This window comes from Pan troglodytes, chromosome 18 (genome assembly GCF_028858775.2).
Source record: "Pan troglodytes isolate AG18354 chromosome 18, NHGRI_mPanTro3-v2.0_pri, whole genome shotgun sequence".
NCBI classification, from domain to species: domain Eukaryota; kingdom Metazoa; phylum Chordata; class Mammalia; order Primates; family Hominidae; genus Pan; species Pan troglodytes.
The window spans coordinates 85,518,440-85,536,114 of NC_072416.2; the positions used below are offsets into that span (position 1 = coordinate 85,518,440).

The 17,675-nt window shown below is 50.8% G+C and overlaps 1 protein-coding gene across 13 annotated transcripts in view; it reads right to left on the reverse strand.

The window, feature by feature from the left end:
- The window catches only part of FBXO31 (F-box protein 31), a 64,073-nt gene that overhangs the window by 20,304 nt on the left and 26,094 nt on the right, over nt 1-17,675 (reverse strand). For 4 of the 13 annotated variants that reach the window (XM_063797921.1, XM_016930331.4, XM_016930326.4 and 1 more), the window contains 2 exons: nt 10,995-11,066; nt 9,109-9,195 (listed from right to left, as the gene is read on the reverse strand). The exons of 1 other annotated variant lie outside the window; for it this stretch is intronic. In XM_063797921.1, coding sequence (XP_063653991.1) covers nt 9,109-9,136 — 28 coding nt within the window. In that variant the 5' untranslated portion in view covers nt 9,137-9,195; nt 10,995-11,066. Of the gene's footprint in view, nt 1-1,141; nt 1,266-9,108; nt 9,196-10,994; nt 11,067-12,726; nt 15,048-17,675 lie in introns of those variants that run through there. 8 more of the 13 variants (XM_063797923.1, XM_063797924.1, XM_016930327.4 and 5 more) reach the window with 5 other exon arrangements.

Sequence of the window (17,675 nt, forward strand, 5' to 3'; positions counted from 1 at the left end):
GGCAGAGAACAAAATGTCATGGGCCTGCAGATTAAAATTTCAGCTGCAGGCTGGGCATGGTGGCTCGCGCCTGTAATCCCAGTACTTTGAGAGGCCAAGGCAGATGGATCACGAGGAGTTCGAGACCAGCCTGGCCAACATGGTGAAACCCCGTCTCTACTTAGAATACAAAAAATTAGCCAGGCATAGTGGCAAGTGCCTGTAATCCCAGCTACTCGGGAGGCTGAGGCAGGAGAATCACTTGAACAGGGAGGCAGAGGCTGCAGTGAGCCGAGACCACGCCACTGCACTCCAGCCTGGGCAACAGAGCAAGACTCCATCTGAAAAAAAAAAAAATCAACTGGATCAGCTATTTTTTTAAAATAAATTTCCATCAGCCCGGTGTGGTGGCATGAGTTGTGGTCCCAGCTACCCAGGAGGTTGAGGTAGGAGGACCACTTGAGCCCGGGAGGCGGAGGCTGTAGTGAGCTATGATCGTGCCACTGCACTCCAGCCTGTGCAACAGAGCAAGACCCTATCTCAAAAAAAAAAAAAAAAAAAATCCCCTCTATTTCAAAAGCAGCACATACACAGTCACTGAAGACAATTTGGAAAAAGGAAACGTAAAGCTCGCCAGTAATCCCATCACTCAGAGGCCACATGCACAGTCAGCATGCTGGCGGACACGGTTTATGTCTGCTGCCCTGCACCTGTATCTGCTTGAGTGAGCATGTGTGACTGAACGAATGGGCAGGATCTCGGGGCTCTGCAGGCAGTGGGGGCCGTGGGGGTTTCAGAGCACTGCAGTGGCAAGACCACTCCAGACCACGGGAAGGAAGATGGAGCAGGGAGGGCAAGAAAGCCAGGACGGCAGCAAGTAGGTCGCCACGTGGATCTAGGGCACAGGGAATAAGAAACTTCTCAAGCCTTTGGAGAAGATGCTAGACTCCACCAACAGCTCCCAAGATTCAGCCCAGACCATCGTTTACGAAGTTCCTAAATGAGCCCCGGCTGTGTGCAGGCTGCTGCCACCCACCCCACACACAGACACCCCTTTCGGAACAATCCTGAGTCCATTCACAGGACACAGTCAAGCCGGTCTTGTTACTTTACGGTCACACCTAGACGGGTGTGTGATCAGGAACCATAAACACACACTGACCTTGACAATGAAATGCACACTGAAGCATTTAGGAGTGAAACGTACTGACGCCTGCAAGTGTGAAATGCATCAGAAAATAAGTCCACGGATGGCTGCAGGGATGGACTGCTGGGCAGCTGGGTGATAACAAAATGGGGGTTCACTGGACAATTCTTCCAACTTTTCTGTTTTCAAAATTTCATCATGAAATACTAGGGTAAAAAAAAAAAAACACTATTCAGCATGGTGCTCTCTCCTCCTGTCCCCTCCCCTCAGCTCCCGCTTTAAGTGCTAGGAACACTGCCCAATGAGCCTGCCTCAGACGCCTGGCAATCCCAAAGTGGGAGTTCCCTGTTGTGCTGAAAAGCAGCATTTCTGAAATAAAAACCCAGCAGCCTCCGAGATGCCAGTTCTAAAGAGACAGCCTCCCTGCATCTTGAAGCTCTGCGTGTTGGTCAAAGCGGCAACACCTTCGCTGTACTTGGGAAGCAACGGCCGCTGCTGACCAGATGTCGGCTCCTTTAGTCTGCGACGGCCATCAAAACCATCCCAAGAGATGAGTCAGAGAAACAGCGTGGCCAGATGGGCTGCCAGCGCGCAGACCCAGAGGGGACACAGACTTCCTCGTGGAATCGCAAAGCCTGTGTCTGAGAACACGCACTTTAAAAAGAGTCCTTATGAAGCATGGTTATCGCACAAGCAAACGGATTCATTCAAGAGATGAATCCATGGATTTCAATAGGAATTAAGCTCCCATTCAAACGGTCAAGAGCAGAGTTGGACACGTACGAGCGTGAGCGTGATCTCTATACCCTAATGCCTCACCATTTTTATTATAAACATGTCATCTAGATGCCTATCTTTCTAAATTCAGAGGATGCGGTCCTCCCTGAAGTGGGCTCTGGTGGGGGGGAAAAGGAGCCAGGAACAACGTTCCCTGCACTTCAGTGCCCCACAAGGCTCCTGAGTGTCTCAGTCAAGGGCAGCAGATGGTCAGGCCTTCCCGCAAGCCCAGGCCACTTCGAGGGCTCACTTCTGGGCAGCTGCCACATTATCTTCCCATATGAAATAGCAAGGGATAGGGCTGGGTGCGGTGGCTCACTCACACCTGTAATCCCAGAACTTTAGGAGGCCGAGGCGGGCGGATCACCTGAGGTCAGGAGTTTAAGACCAGCCTGGCCAACATGGTGAAATCCCGTCTCTACTAAAAATAAAAAAATTAGCCAGACATCGTGGCGTACGCCTATAATCCCAGCTACGTGGGAGGCGGAGGCAGGAGAATCGCTTGAACCCAGGAGGCGGAGGTTGAAGTGAGCCAAAATCATGCCACTGCACTCCAGCCTGGGCGACAGAGCGAGACTCTGTCTCAACAACAACAAAAATATATATATACATCAGCTTCACATGGAGAGACGCTCTTCGTTTGTACAGTGGCTCTCCACCCGACTGCGCGTCAGAATCACTAGGGACACGGGAAAACGTCAACGCCAGGCTCCACGGCAGCCAAGTCAATCAGCAAGGCGATGTGGGGTGGGGTGGGGGGCCCCTGTCAGGGTTTCTGAGAAGCTCCCAGGTGACTGTGATGTGTGGCCAGGCTGAGAAGCTCAGTGCAATTTAATCATTCCACAACATACACAGATGCCAACACATCACACTGTGCCCCATAAAGACATAATATACACAATTATTATCTGTCAGTTATAAAGAAATAAACACTTCTCTGACAATCTAGGAGGCTAAACAACTACACAGGAAAACCAACAACCTTATTTCTGCTTTGAATGTTACGCAGTTTTTCAGTACCAAAAATTAAATAGATGATTTAAAAGATGAGAATGTGAATAAGGACATCGCTACCTCTCACTAAATGTTGTTTTAACATCTGGTAGTAGATTACCAGATGCTGAGACCTGTAAGATTTTAACCCTTATTAAAAAGAAAGTAACATAACCAAAAAAAAAAATTGTTAATATCTGGGTAAAGGCTAAAATGAAAGAAAATAATCCAGGCCAGAAGTCCGCAAACTGCAGTATCATCCGAATCCCACAGGCCTGTTCAGGTCCAGCCCGGAGGTCCAGACACGACAGGTGTGGGAAGAGGCCAGGGAAGCCGTGTCCATCAAGTTCCCAGAAAACATGGATGCTGCTGTCCAGGACCCCACTCTGGGAGCACAGATCTGGCCTCACAGGAGAGCCTGGGAAACGTCAGAATAATCTTTTGAGGTGACTCATTCCTCTAATTCCAGGCACTGAAAGTAGGCATCTATCTGCCCTGGGAGTCCCGGCATAAATGCTCCCGAAATGAATTCAAAATGAAGCCAAATGGGAAAGGACCGTGAAAGGTGAGGTTACACTTTCTCCTTCCAGCACCGGCCCAGGCGCCAGCACATCTGGGTTCTGGTGCGCACCCGTCCTGACTCAGAGTCCCTGAACCTTGGCCCACGTGCCACAGGTGGGCTCCATGCTAGGAGACTGGCGGGGATGGAGATTTTGTGGGTGGATGCCCCTAACTAAAGGTGTTGGCCTGTGTTGCTCAGGGAACTCTATGGAAGAAACTGCATTAACATGAGCTCTATTTCCGTCAGCCGAGGCGTGGCCAGGGCTGCAGCCTCCTGGAGGCTGCAGGGGTCCACTCCCCGCCTTGTCCAGCTTCCAAGGCTGCTGCCCTGCTCGGCTCCTGGGCCCTCCTCCACTTTCAGAGCCGCATGCAGCCTCTCCTGCCTCTCACTGTTACTCCCACCGAGAACCCGCCTTGTACAAAGACCCTGTGATGACACAAGGCCTGCCTAGGTGGTCCAGGATGCCCCCCTTGCCTCAGGGCCCACACCTTTACCCACAAAGTCCCCATTACTGTGGAGGCTGGGCTGAGTGGTCTCCCTCAAAATTCACGTCCCCTGGAACCTCAGAATGTGGCCCTCTGTGGAAGTAATCAAGATGTAATGTAGCCGTGAGCACGTTAGGGTAAAGGAATGCTTGTGCAGAAAGGGCCCGATCCACTGACTGTTGTCCTTCCGAGAAGACAGAGACTCAGAGACAGAGGGGGCCACGTGGGGACAGAGGCAGGGGCTGCGGCAACGTGGCCAGAGCAGGAAGAGGCGGGAAGGAGGCTCCGCAAGAGCCTTCGGAGGGAGCAGGGCCCCGGACACCGTGTCTTGAACCTGTGGCCTCCAGCCTGTGAGAGGCGGGAAGGAGGCTCCGCAAGAGCCTTCGGAGGGAGCAGGGCCCCGGACACCGTGTCTTGAACCTGTGGCCTCCAGCCTGTGAAAGGCGGGAAGGAGGCTCCGCAAGAGCCTTCAGAGGGAGCAGGGCCCTGGACACCGTGTCTTGAACCTGTGGCCTCCAGCCTGTGAGAGGCGGGAAGGAGGCTCCGCAAGAGCCTTCGGAGGGAGCAGGGCCCCGGACACCGTGTCTTGAACCTCTGGCCTCCAGCCTGTGAGAAAGTGGGTTTCTGTTATTTTAGACCCTCTTTGTGTTCATCTGCTCCAGCAGCCCTGGGAGACCCCCATACCGATTAGATGACAACTCCACAGGCTTGGGGACTAGGATGCGGACGTCTCTGCGGCCCCCGCTATGCTCCCACAGCTACATAATGGGATTCTGCCTCATGTGCGCCTGCTCCGTGCGTTCACCTCCAGTTTCAGAGGAACGGACGTTTGTAAGGAATTCTACTACATTTCTAAGCAAGGCACTCCATATTTTTAGAAGATATCATTGTTAATATCTGAGTAAAGGCTAAAATGAATTGGTGTTTTACATATTTTAAGAAGTACAGAACATTGTCCAGGCGCGGTGGCTCACGCCTGTAATCCCAACACTTTGGGAAGCTGAGGCGGGATAATCACTTGAGCCCAGGAGTTCCAGACTGGCCTGGGTAACATAGGGAGCCCTTGTCTCTACAAAAAAAATAGAAAAATTAGCCAGGTGTGGTGGCACACACCAGTAGTCCCAGCTAACTAGGAGCTGAGGTCAGTCATCTGAGCCCGGGGAGATGAAGGCTGCAGTGAGCCATGACCCCGCCAGTACTCCAGCCTGGGCAACAGAGCGAGATCCTGTCTCAAAAAAAAAAAAACCCAGAAATGCACTTTGACTGGCTTCACCAACGTGCAGAGAAGCAGATGTATCAGATCTGCTGTCAGGACAACAGGCTTCCCCTTAACACTCCCAACGCCTTACAAATGCGTATTATCCAGAGTGCCAGGCAACCTCATGCACCCAAGGAAAAAAGAAAAGATACCCCAAAAGTAGTGACTCTGAGGTCACAAAACTACTCCACAGGCCGGGCACACTGGCTCACGCCTGTAATCCCAGCACTTTGGGTGGCTGAGGTAGATGGATCACCTGAGGTCAGGAGTTTGAGACCAGCCTGGCCAAACTGGCAAAACCCCGTCTCTACTAAAAATACAAAAAGTAGTTGGGCATGGTGGCATATGCCTGTAATCCCAGCTACTCAAGAGGCTGAGGCAAGAGAGTCACTTGAACCGGGAGGTGGAGGTTGCAATGAGCCAAGATCGCGCCACTGCACTCCAGCCTGGGTGACACTGGGTGAGACTCAATCTCAAAAAAATAAAAATAGAAGAAACTACTCCTCAACATTAGGGTCCCAGCCTTCTACCGTATGGGCTTGTTCCCACCCAGGACAGTCCTACACTCAGGGATGTCAGCTCAGCCAGGCGCAGTGGCTCACGCCTGTAATCCCAACGCTTTGGGAGGCCAAGGCAGAAGGACTGCTTGAAGCCAGGAGTTTAAGACCAGCCTGGGCAATAAAGCGAGACCCCCATCTCTATCATAAAATAAAATAAGATGTTGGGCCCACAGCACAAGGTCCAAAGGACTTCAACACGACCAGTTAACGGCCCACGTGAATGATGGAAACACAAGCCACACACGGCCCCAAAATACTCAGAAGCCAATCAGGGCAGACTTTTCCGAAAGGTTTGGCTGCTGTGAGAGAACAAATTTTGAGACGCTCTCCATGAAGACACACTAAGAGCAGCTGAATACTGAAAACCCACACATCACAGGCATAGGTTGAGGCTGTTGAAATTGGCTTTCTTTTTTCACACACAAGAACTTTTTCTTCCTGATATTCTAGTAGGTCATCCATTTAAATTTGTCCAAAGAGAAACGCAACCAATGTTTAACTGCTGTTTTTCATTTTATTTTCTAAATTTTTCAAGTTTTCTACAATGACTTTGTGTTTTTATAACGACACTCAAACTTCAGCATGAACAACAGTATGTCAATCAAAACCCACGTATGATAAAGCCGCCAGCTCGAAGCAACTGGCGCTACATCCCAATAGGAGGCTGCGCAGCCTGGATGCTCGAGAGGCCAGTCCGGCAGCGTGGGGAGGAGGTCTCTTCCTCGTGAGCTACAGGAAGCTTCCCTCCACCTGCCTCGGGGACAAAAGGAATGTCCCCTGCCCCCAGTGCAACTCTGAAGACTCGCCAGGCCCCAGCTGCACGGCCTCCCCAGAGGCTGGTCAGAATTCCATCCCAGGTCCACAGTGCACATTCCAGAGAAATCGTGAGACAGACATGCGACATGAGGAGCCTCTCAGTGCTTGTCCCCTTGTATTGAAAAGCCCTTGCCCAATCACCTGAGGTCAGGAGTTCAAAACCAGCCTGGCCAACATGGTGAAACCCTGTCTCTACTAAAAATACAAAAATTAGCCGGGCGTGGTGGCAGGCGCCTGGAGTCCCAGCTACTTGGGACGCTGAGGCACGAGAATTGCTTGAACCCGGGAGGCAGAGGCTGCAGTGAGCTGAGATCACACCACCGCACTCCAGCCTGGGTGACAGAGTGAGACTCCATCTCAAAAAAAAAAAAAAAAAGAAAGAAAAGCCAGCACATTCCTGTCAGCACCGAGGAGAGACTGTTGTCAACGCTCACTAAGTCGACTGTCCCCTCCCACAGCTCTCCTCACTGACTGCTCAGAGGAAGGACTGGTCAGTCTAGAACAGCACAAATGTCTTCAAACGTTGCCCACCCCTCCTTTTCCACCTCGGCCCCTTCCAGCCCCGTGTTCCCTGTCCACAGACTCCTGAGAGGTCCCCTGGCTCTGACCTCCACTCAGCTAGACAGTTCACACCTCAACAAGGCAGTGTTGTTAGCAGGCGTGTAAAGGGTTCAGACACCACCCTGAAGCGTGCTAACCAAATCCAGGCACCTCCGCACCAACTGCACGAAGGTCCCCTCAGTAAAGCGGGACCCAGTTCCCCAGCTGCAGTGATCTGCTGAGATCTGGCAGGACGTTAGGTGAAATTACTCTTTCTGCTTTTAGAAATCGGGCATTTATGAAACTTAAGATGTAGGTCTGCTCCCAACAGACCATGCTGACTCATGGGCCATCGGGGTGGACTGAAAGCAGTAGTAGGGGCTCCACGAGCCTCTAGAAACTGCAACACAGCTTTTAGGGCAGGTAGGTGTTTTGAATCTCTTTCTGGACAGCTGAAATTCATTGTCTCCATCGCCACTCAACCACTCTGAGCTAATAAAAAGTGGAAACAAGCCAGGTGCAATGGCTACCCCTGCAATCCCAATACTTTGAGAGGCCAAGGTGGGAGGACTGAATGAGCCCAAGAGTACAAGACCAGCCTGGGCAACATAGTGAGACCTGTCACTACAAAAAACTGAAAAATTAACCAGGCATGGTGGCACACGCCTCTAGTCCCAGCTACTAAGGAGACTGAGGCAGGAGGATCGCTTCAGCCCAGGAGTTCAAGGATACAATGAGCTGTGATTGTGCCACTGCACTCCAACCTGGGCAACAAGACAGACCCTGTCTCAAAAAAAAAAGTGGAGACAGCATTAAATTGCTGTAACTGTGGCTTAGAAAAATTTCCAGAGCTCCATCAAAAAAATTTGGTTTTTTTTTTTTTTTTTTTTTTTTTGAGACAGAGTCTCACTCTTGTCGCCCAGGCTGGAGTGCAATGGCGTGATCTCGGCTCACTGCAACCTTCACCTCCCGGGTTCAAGCGATTCCCCCACCTCAGCCTCTGGGTACCTGGGATTACAAGCACACGCCACCACACCCAGCTAATTTTTGTACTTTTAGTAGAGATGAGTTTCACCATGTTGGCCAGACTGGTCTCGAACTCCTGACCTCAGATGATCCACCTGCCTCGGCCTCCCAAAGCGCTGGGATTACAGGCATGAGCCACCATGTCTGGCCAAAAAGAAGAATTAAGTTCTAAAGAGTCAACTGTTAGCCAGGCACGGTAGCTCATGCCTGTAATCCCAGAACTCTGGGAGGCCGAGGTGGGCAGATCACTTGAGACCAGCCTGGCCAACATGATGAAACCCCATCTCTACTAAAAATACAAAAAAAATTGCTGGGCATGGTGGTGTACGCCTGTAATCCTCGCTACCTGGGAGGCTGAGGTGGTAGTATTACTTGAACCCAGGAGGCAGAGGTTGCAGCGAGGTGAGATTGTGACACTGCACTCCAGCTTGGGTGACAGAGTGAGACTCTGCCTCAAAAAAAAAAAAAAAAGGAGTCAACTGTTGCTACCTGCCTTTGTCTATTGAGGGTATATGCATATGTGATTTTTAATTCACAAAGGCTATTAAAATGTGATTAAAACTAATAAAGGTCAGAAGTCAAATATTCATATTTCACTTTAGAATAAAATTTTAAAGCTTCTACTCTGTTCGTTCCTCTCTGCCTCTGCATGAATTTTTGCAGTAGCTCCTCAATAAACGATACATGTGAAAATGTGCATTAAAGTGATCTCGACTGGTACTACCCAGAAACCACTGCAGAAAGGTAAGCCAAATGCGGCCTGGGTCCAACACACAGGTGTGATCTCTGTCACAGCTGAAGCAGAGCCACGCTGCAGCAAGTGAACGTGAAAGGATGACAAAAAGCCACGAGGTCCGCTTGCTCCAGGACCAAAGCTGTCCCATGTGTGAATCAGAGGGCCCTCCCCATGCAGTTCTTGGCCGTGCTGGCTGCCGCAGAAGCCAAAGCTCACAGGAGGTACATACGGCAGGTGTAAACGTCTCTGTACGCCATGTGCTCATAATCAGGGAGAATTTTCACAAAACGTCCCGACTTCACGCGAGGGTTTATACCTGAACAGACACAGCAGGGAAAGGGCTAAGGATGGCTCCCTTTACAGGACTGTGCAAACAGTGTGAATACGACCCAATGCCTGCCCCTCACCAGTGTGATACAATCCCCTCGTGTTTATGCAGCCACCCAGGACACAGGGAGGTGGCTCTGAGAAACCTGCTGGAGAGAACAACACTGTGACACGTTTTTCTTCCATCAGTGGTGCCACCAGAAACTCATGGTGGCAGCAAGCTTGGAAATCCTTTCTATATTTGATCACACTCCTCCCGGGGCCAGCACACTCCCGGCAGGCCCCAGGCCACAGCTCACTGGGGCTCAGGAGGTGGGAGGGCAGGTGTCCTGGCCGGTGAGCATCTGGGATGACCGTCTAGAGAACACTTACCCCGGCTAACATACTCACTTTGCCCAGCACCCACCTGGCGTTTCCCAGCCTGCTAACTCAGGCCAGCCTCGTCACAGGTCAACCAAGGTTGCCCAACTACACCACCCGTTTCTGGAGCTAAGGCTGATTTTCTTCCACCACCTGTTCCCAAAGCTAAGTAATTTTCTCCTGGATAAGCCTTTAAGCAAATTCACAGAAACACAGTTGCTGCGCTGTGAAAATGAACACTGACATTTGCTTTGGCCACTGCAGACTAACACTGCGGGGAATAAACACTGTCGGAAACAGATCATGTGAATTCTCCGCATTTTGCAAACACTTTCAAGGGGTCAAGAATCAGCAGTGAAAAGAAATCTCCCAATGCCCTGTCCTCCTATCCCCTCTTCTGTGCCCACCCCCTGCCCTACCCTCGACCACACTGCCTCCTGCCTGCCTATGCCCGGATGGCCTCTCCCACAGGACAGGAGGACTCAGTGCTCAGGCAACACCTCTGACCCCCACAGCTGGAAGGAGCATCCATGTGTACACTCCTATGGCTGTTACAGGAAACCCTAACACCTGGGCAGGCCAAACACCTGTGTCCCTACCAGGATATGACTTTTGGTGCTGACAACTCTTAGAGAGAAATATGTCTTCATGTCACTTTGAGACGATATGACCCAAATGGCCTAAGAAACTCAAAGAGCAACAGCCTTGCAGAAATGAAAAAGAAGAAAGAAAAGAAGCTCAAAGAATGGTCAGAAGATGAAAACTTGGGCTATGAGACACTCACAGAAACCCTCTGACCATCCAAAAAAGCCAAGAGCTTCGTCCAGTGAGCAAGAAATGGGAAAGTCCCTGGCACTGAAGAAACACCCGCGGGAAGACAGCCTGGGGCCAAGGAGCCTCTCTGCCTGATCGGTGAGTGTCACAGTTGACTCTGGAAAGCGGGTGAACCAGAGAAACATGAAACGGGGCTGGGGGGCTCAGCCTGCTCACAGAATGCTAAAGGGAAGGAGAACTCTAGCAGGGGGGCTGTTCTCCGTACCTGGGGCTTGGACGGAAGGCACCACAGCTTCATTTCCCAATGACCACAGGCAGTCCCATCCTGAAGGCTGGAGGCCCAGAAGCCAGAGAAACAGGCAGCCTCCAGGAACACCCAACTCGCTCTGGTGCAGCCTACATTTCTCAGCTCTAAAGGGCCTCGATGCCTGGTAAAAGACACTAGTATCTACGATGCCCAGAATGGGAGAACACAGTGTCCCCTCCCTAATTTTAGTGCTGTTACTACCAGTGCTCTATTCAAAATGTGACTGTAAGATGGTGTCTGAGAAAACAAAAGTGTGGACTAAATCACTTTGATTATTTATCATTGATGTGCACTGTCTGCTTCTGGTACAAAGTTAATCATGGATGGTAACAAATAGATTCACTCACGCTTCGCATAGACGTCCCGACAAGACACGCCTGTGATCTCCAGCTTCCGCAAGTTTTCGCAAACACCATACTCTGTAACAAGAAACATTTGCAGAAATTTAAGATCAACAACTCATAACGCGACAGACGTGGGCAGGTTGCTGATGGCTGGCAGGGGAGGTGCACACCTAGCCTCAGCCCCATCTCCAGAGTGCATCTGTCTCTGTGGAGATTTCACTGACTTCTCCACATTCAGTCAACACCCTTGTTCACCGATGAAGACATTATTCTATTTTAGTCAATGTCACCCTTTACAAAATAATAATCTGCATTGTCTATTCTAATAAGCTCTAGAAGCCTAACCACACAAACCAATATCAGACAATCCCTAGTTTATGAACAAGGTGAGGCAGAATTCAGTTGTCTGGACACAGTGCCATGTTTCCATGGAAACAAATTCACCACTGGTGTTAGGGTTCAGACAGTGCCAGAGGCCAGTCCACCCCATGTACTTCCCTGTGCTGCCTGTGTGTTCAACTCAGCCCAAGGCCAAGAGGGGACCGTGCAAGACATGGGGGAAGGGGTGAACACTGTCCCTTCTCCACTGGCTAGGCTTGGCCAGGGCCCAGTGCAGGGCCCTGGACACCTCCCCCAACCCCTGTCCTCACACCCTCACCTGCTGACAGCACCCTCCTCTCTGTCCCCTACTCCCACCCCACCACAGCTGCACTTTTCACAATCACCAACACCCAGCACGTCCCAAGCAAAATCCCAGGTCCTCCGGCTTGGGTCTCCGCTAGCCTCTGAAAGGAAAGACCGCCAGGGACTAATCCACACAACTACAGAACTGCGCATGGGCCAAGAGCTGCTACTGGCAACACCTGCATTGAGCTTTCCACGTGCTGTGTACCATGCCAAGCCATGCTGGGCATCACCTCACTGCATCCTACAGCAGTCCCATAAGACAGGCACCACTGTCGTCTCCATTTTAACAGAGAAAACAAGTGCAGAGAGGTGACATGACTCCACAAAGGACCTGGAGCTTATGGTCAGCTAGGACCAAGAATTGAAGCCTAGATCAAAAAGCTTCCTTCGCAGTGAGAATGTGGCAGGGGCACAACACAGGAGACGGGACGGGGTGGCTGGGTCTCCACATGGACCACTGCAGCTCACATTGACTGTGTTATGCCCTGTGCAGGCGTGAGAGCCTGACAGTGACCTTGAAGGTCAGGACCCTCCCTGTGGCAGTGAGGGAAACCGAGGCCCAGTGAAGTTGATGGCCATCAGAGCTCATTCAGCAGTCACAATACAGGAACGTCGATACGATGCGGTCAGGCTACCCAGGTAGCTCCAAAGTGCTGTCCCTCATCACATGCCTTTTGATAAGCCCTACTCGCGCAGAGGCCTCATCCCTTCTTTTCAATAGCATGGATGCTATTACCCCAAATGCTTCTCTAACTGGAAGCACTGACCGTACTCAAAGTAAAGCTCGAGAAGCAGACAGGGTGGAGACAGCAGTCAAGGCGAGGTAGCTGCTACTCAGCAAACCTCTTTCCAGCGGGGCCGTCCAGGCTCGTGCCTTGACAGCATGTCCCCTGCCTCCACTTCTGAACCTCAAGGCTCCTAGAAGGCCTGTGTCTCCTCTCAGTTGTGGCCTACGGGTCCCCCTTAGCGGGAGGACCTGGGAAACCACATCCTAAATCCAGTAGGCTCCAGTGAGGACTGCCCAGAGTGGGTCCCCTAATAAACACACCCAGCGAGGAGACGCATTTTAGTTCTTTGGAGAAGAAAACAGGAATGAGAAGAGTGAGTCACTTGAAGATCTCCCACAGAGCCCAGGGAGCTGCTGATTCCAGATCTAGGCCGGGGCTGCCCTGATGGAAACACAACGTGAGCCACAAATAGCATTCACATTTTCTAGTAGCCACATCAAAAAGGGTACAATTAACAGGTAAAATTCATGGTAATATTTTATTTAACTCAGTATAACTAATTATTATCTTTTCAATGTGCCGTCATTACTGAGTTATCTTTTTTTTTTTTAGAGATAGCGTCTCACTATGTTGCCCAGGCTGTAATGTAGTGGCTACAGGTAAAACATACATACATACATACATTTATTTATTTAGAAATGGAGTCTCATGTCCCACTATGTTGCCCAGGCTGTAGTGTAGTGGCTATAGTTAAAACATACCATTCATTCATTTATTTAGACATGGAGTTTCGCTCTGCTGCCCAGGCTGTAGTATAGTGGCTACAGGTAAAACATACATACATACATTTATTGATTGATGGATGGATGGATGGATGGATGGAGTCTCGCTCTGCTGCCCAGGCTGAAGTGCACTGGTGCAATCTCGGGTCACTGCAACCTCTGCCTCCCAGGTTCAAGAGATTCTCCTGCCTCACCCTCCTGAGTAGCTAGGACTACAGGCACACAACACCATGCTGGGCCAATTTTTGTATTTTTAGTAGAGATGGGGTTTTAATTCACCATGTTGGCCAGGCTGGTCTCCAACTCCTGACCACAAGTGATCTGGCCTCCCAAAGTGCTGGGATTACAGGCGTGAGCCACTGTGCATGGCCAGAGTTTAAACATTTATTTAACAATTACTTTGTCCTTATGACCAGGGGAGTCAGGGACCCCTGTCTTTACTACAAACAGGCCTGGGGACCAGGACCTTTGTCCTCCCTTCAGTCAGGGCCAGGGATGAGGAGCTGACATGCAGCATGAAGCAGCCCAAGGGCCGCTCTGACGACCATCCAGGCTGACTCCTGCTAGTAATGACAGAGAAAAAACCAACACCAGGTGCAGGTTAAAAATAAAACAAAAGCCAGGCGCGGCGGCTCATGCCTGTAATCCCACCACTTTGGGAAGCCGAGGTGGGCAGATCACCTGAGGTCGGGAGTTCGAGATCAGCCTGACCAACATGGAGAAACCCCATCTCTACTGAAAATACAAAATTAGCCAGGCATGGTGGCGCATGCCTGTAATCCCAGCTGCTAGGGAGGCTGAGGCAGGGGAATCGCTTGAACTCAGGAGGCAGAGGTGGCAGTGAGCCAAGATCGCACCACTGCACTACAGCCTGGGCAACAAGAGCAAGACTCTGCCTCAAAAAAAATAAAAATAAAAATAAATCAACACCGGCTCATCTCCTTTGCCTCACGGTCTAGGGGCCTCCTGGGTGACCTGGGGCATCTGACGCTTGCCTGCCAAGGAGGACCAAGGACTGGTAAGAATTTCTTAAGTGAAAATTTGTCAATGATAGAATAATAATGAAGAAAATTCTGCAATTGCCTCCAGAGAATTTTGTTTTAGAGGAGCTCTCCAACTGTCCAGGGTGACTGGCAAGAATGGCAGGAATAAATAGTTTTTTAATGAAAATCTCTTGCTACATGGTTAAGTGCTACGGGGAAATCAAAGAATCATCAGAGAACTGGACAGGGACTCTGTGAGAGTCTCCTGAGAGGGACTCTCAGCAAAACCAACACTGTCTTGAGCTGTGGAGGAAAAAGGCAAATGATAATAAAAGACTTAGTCTGTGTTACAAATAACTGGAGCAACGTCTTCATTTTTCATCTGTAAGTTAAAGGAACTGGACCGGATCATCTGTCAGCTCCCCCTTCCGAGCTCTCAACATCCTACGATTCTAGTTGGAGATAAAAGAATATTCACCAGCAAATGTTTACAAATGGGAGGGGGAAGGGGAAAGACGCTGATGCAGAGCAAGGACGGGGAGGGCAGGGCTGGCGGGGTGAGAGCTGCGGCCGCAGGCTGGCAGCCGCCCCACCTCCTGTTCCATTACAATCTTATTTTGGTTATGTTGATACAACACAATCTGTCCTTCCAAGTGATCACCGGAGTCCAGTTATTTCTGTCAAGTCAGCCAACCAGGAAGGGGCTGCAGACAAAGTGCGGCAACAGGGACTCCACCAGGCCGTGGAGCTCATCCCACAAAACGCCTCACCGCACAGGAGGGCTGACCCCAGGGAAACATTTCACCAGGACACAGCACGAAGCTCAAAAGGGGCTAGTATGCTCTGTGCAGCTGCCAGACTCTGCCCTGAAGAACCACAGGGCACTCTAGTGAGCGCTGCAGCAGCCAGGAGGCCCTGGATGGCCAGGTGTGCAGTGGGGAGGCACAGGGGGTGCACCAGGACGCAGCCAGACCTGGGCCAGTTTGCGCCGACTCTTCTCCATTCCAGAGGTCCAGGGAGCACCTGTCAATGTGGAAGTCAGAATGCTCAGGCCAAATACCGAACCAGAGGCCTGGGCGGGGGCATCCAACTGCCCACCCGTCAGACTGAGGGACGCGTCACCCCAGGCCACAGCCCTCCAGAATGCAGTACAACCACTAGGTATGATTTATCAGCTACAGTGAACCCCGGGAGGAAATCCCACCGCTGATACCATCATTTAGTTTCACTTTGCAGATTACAAAACATTTTATCCGGTGGCTCATGCCTGTAATCCCAGCACTTTGGGAGGCCAGGGCAGGCAGATTACCTGAGCTCAGGAGTTAGAGACCAGCCTGGGCAACATGGCGAGAGCCCATCTCTACAAAGAATACAATAATTAGCCAGGCATGGTGGCACACTACTCAGGAGGCTGAGGTGGGAAGATCATCTGAGTCCAGGAGGTCGAGCCTGCAGTGGGCCAAGATAACACCACTGCAATCCAGCCTGAGTGACGGAGCAAGACCCCGTCTCTTAAATATATATATATATATATATATATATATATATATATATATATATATCAGGCAGGCCACCCAATAATTACAGCATTTTCTGTGAGGATATAAAGGTCTTTGCAGTGATGACAGAAAGAGAAAACCAATTTGCTTTAAGGCGAGATTCAAACTGGGAGTAGAGGGAGGTAAACAGAGGCAGGCGGAATGAGCCTCTGGGCCAGGCCAAGGGGTCAGGACTTCTGCTGCAGGCAGAGGGGAGCCTCAAAAGGCTCCTGAGCAGGGGCAGCGAGCTCCCTGGCAAGGCAGTGGCTCTCAACCCCTCAGACCAATCCCACTCCTTAAAACAAATATTACTAACACCTCCTAGATCCTCATGAAAGCAAAGAAACGATTCTATACACAATTGTAAACAAATAATATTGCCCTAATTGTAACAGGAAGGAATACAGAAATCCATCAAGGTACGTTTTGACATGTGATGCTCAGGTGAGACTTCAGCAGAGCCAGGCTGCTCTGGGCGTGGTCCAAGGACCTGCAGCACGGCCTCCTTGGGAGCTCGGCAGGGAGTCCCAGGCATCAGCATCTCAGCAAGATACCCGGGATGGCTGGAGGAGCCCTGCACGGGCTGTGAACATCTCTGCCCATGCGGCCCACCATATTCAGCGCTGCCATGGTAACATGCATTTCCAAACAATTTCTGGAAAAGTTCTGAGCAAAATACACTTTTCTCTTAGTTGACAATGTATGAAACAACTGTATGAAAAACACTGGGTGTAGGCCGGGCAAGGTGGTTCACGCTTGTAATCCCAGCACTTTGGGAGGCCAGGCAGATCACTTGAGGTCAGGAGTTCAAGGCCAGCCTGGCCAACATGGTGAAACCCTGTCTCTATTGAAAATACAAAAATTAGCCGGGTGTGGTGGCAGCCGCCTGTAATCCCAGCTACTCAGGAGGCTGAGGCAGGAGAATCGCTGGAATCCGGGAGGCGAAGGTTGCCGTGAGCCAAGATTGCGCCACTGCACTCCAGCCTGGGCAACAGTGCAAGACTGCTTCTCAAAAACACAAAACAAAACAAAAAACAAATCGGTCAACGTCACCAAAACCAAGCAGAGTCTAAGAAACTGTCACAGCCCAGAGGAGGCAGAGGAGGCACGAGGACTAAATGCCACGGGGGCTCCCAGATGGGATTCTGGGAGAAGAAAAGGATGTGAGTGAAAACTGCGGAAATCTGAACCAAGTGCAGGCGTGGTTAATCATAACGCATCATTATTGGTTTGTTAAGTGCGACAAATATGCCATACTAACAGAAGACGGTCACAACTGGAGAAACCCGAGCATATGGGAACTCTCTGCCCTTCCTTGCAATTTTTTAATAAATCCTATAATATTTAGTTTATTTAGGAAAAAAAAATGCTCCTTATCATAAAACACCTCCTAGGAGGCAACACCCACGGCTGTGGTGGCAAGGGCCCAGACAGAGGTGAAGAGAGTGGGCAGGATCAGGGCAGGGCAGAGCAGAGGCCTGGAAACGCCCAGACAGAGTGGGAAGGGCCCTGAGCACTCCAGGTGTGGCAGAGCCGGGAGGGCAGAGCTGGGAGGCAGAGGGAGGCATGCAGGGGTCACCTGGAAACAGCCAGGGAACAGGACTGGCTTCCAGGAAAGGAGTGGACACAGAGATTGCCACTGAGGAAAAATGGGAAAATATTTATGTACCACAGTTGCTGGTAAAGAAACTGATGAAAGAGCTCCAGCCAACAGGATCATCCACGATGGGCTGCTACATGGAGAGAGGGGAGGCAGAGGGCAGACGGGCCGGCTGCTGGGAGTGTGACGTCCACTCTTCTGCAAAGAAAGGGGCACACACATCTAAGGGTAGATGGAGCACTCTCTGGCGACCTCCAAAATAGCAATGTGGAAAATAAAAAAGAAACAACAAGACGGGCGCAAGGGCTCACACTTGTAATCCCAGCACTTTGGGAGGCCAAGGCAGAAGGCTTGCTTGAACCCAGG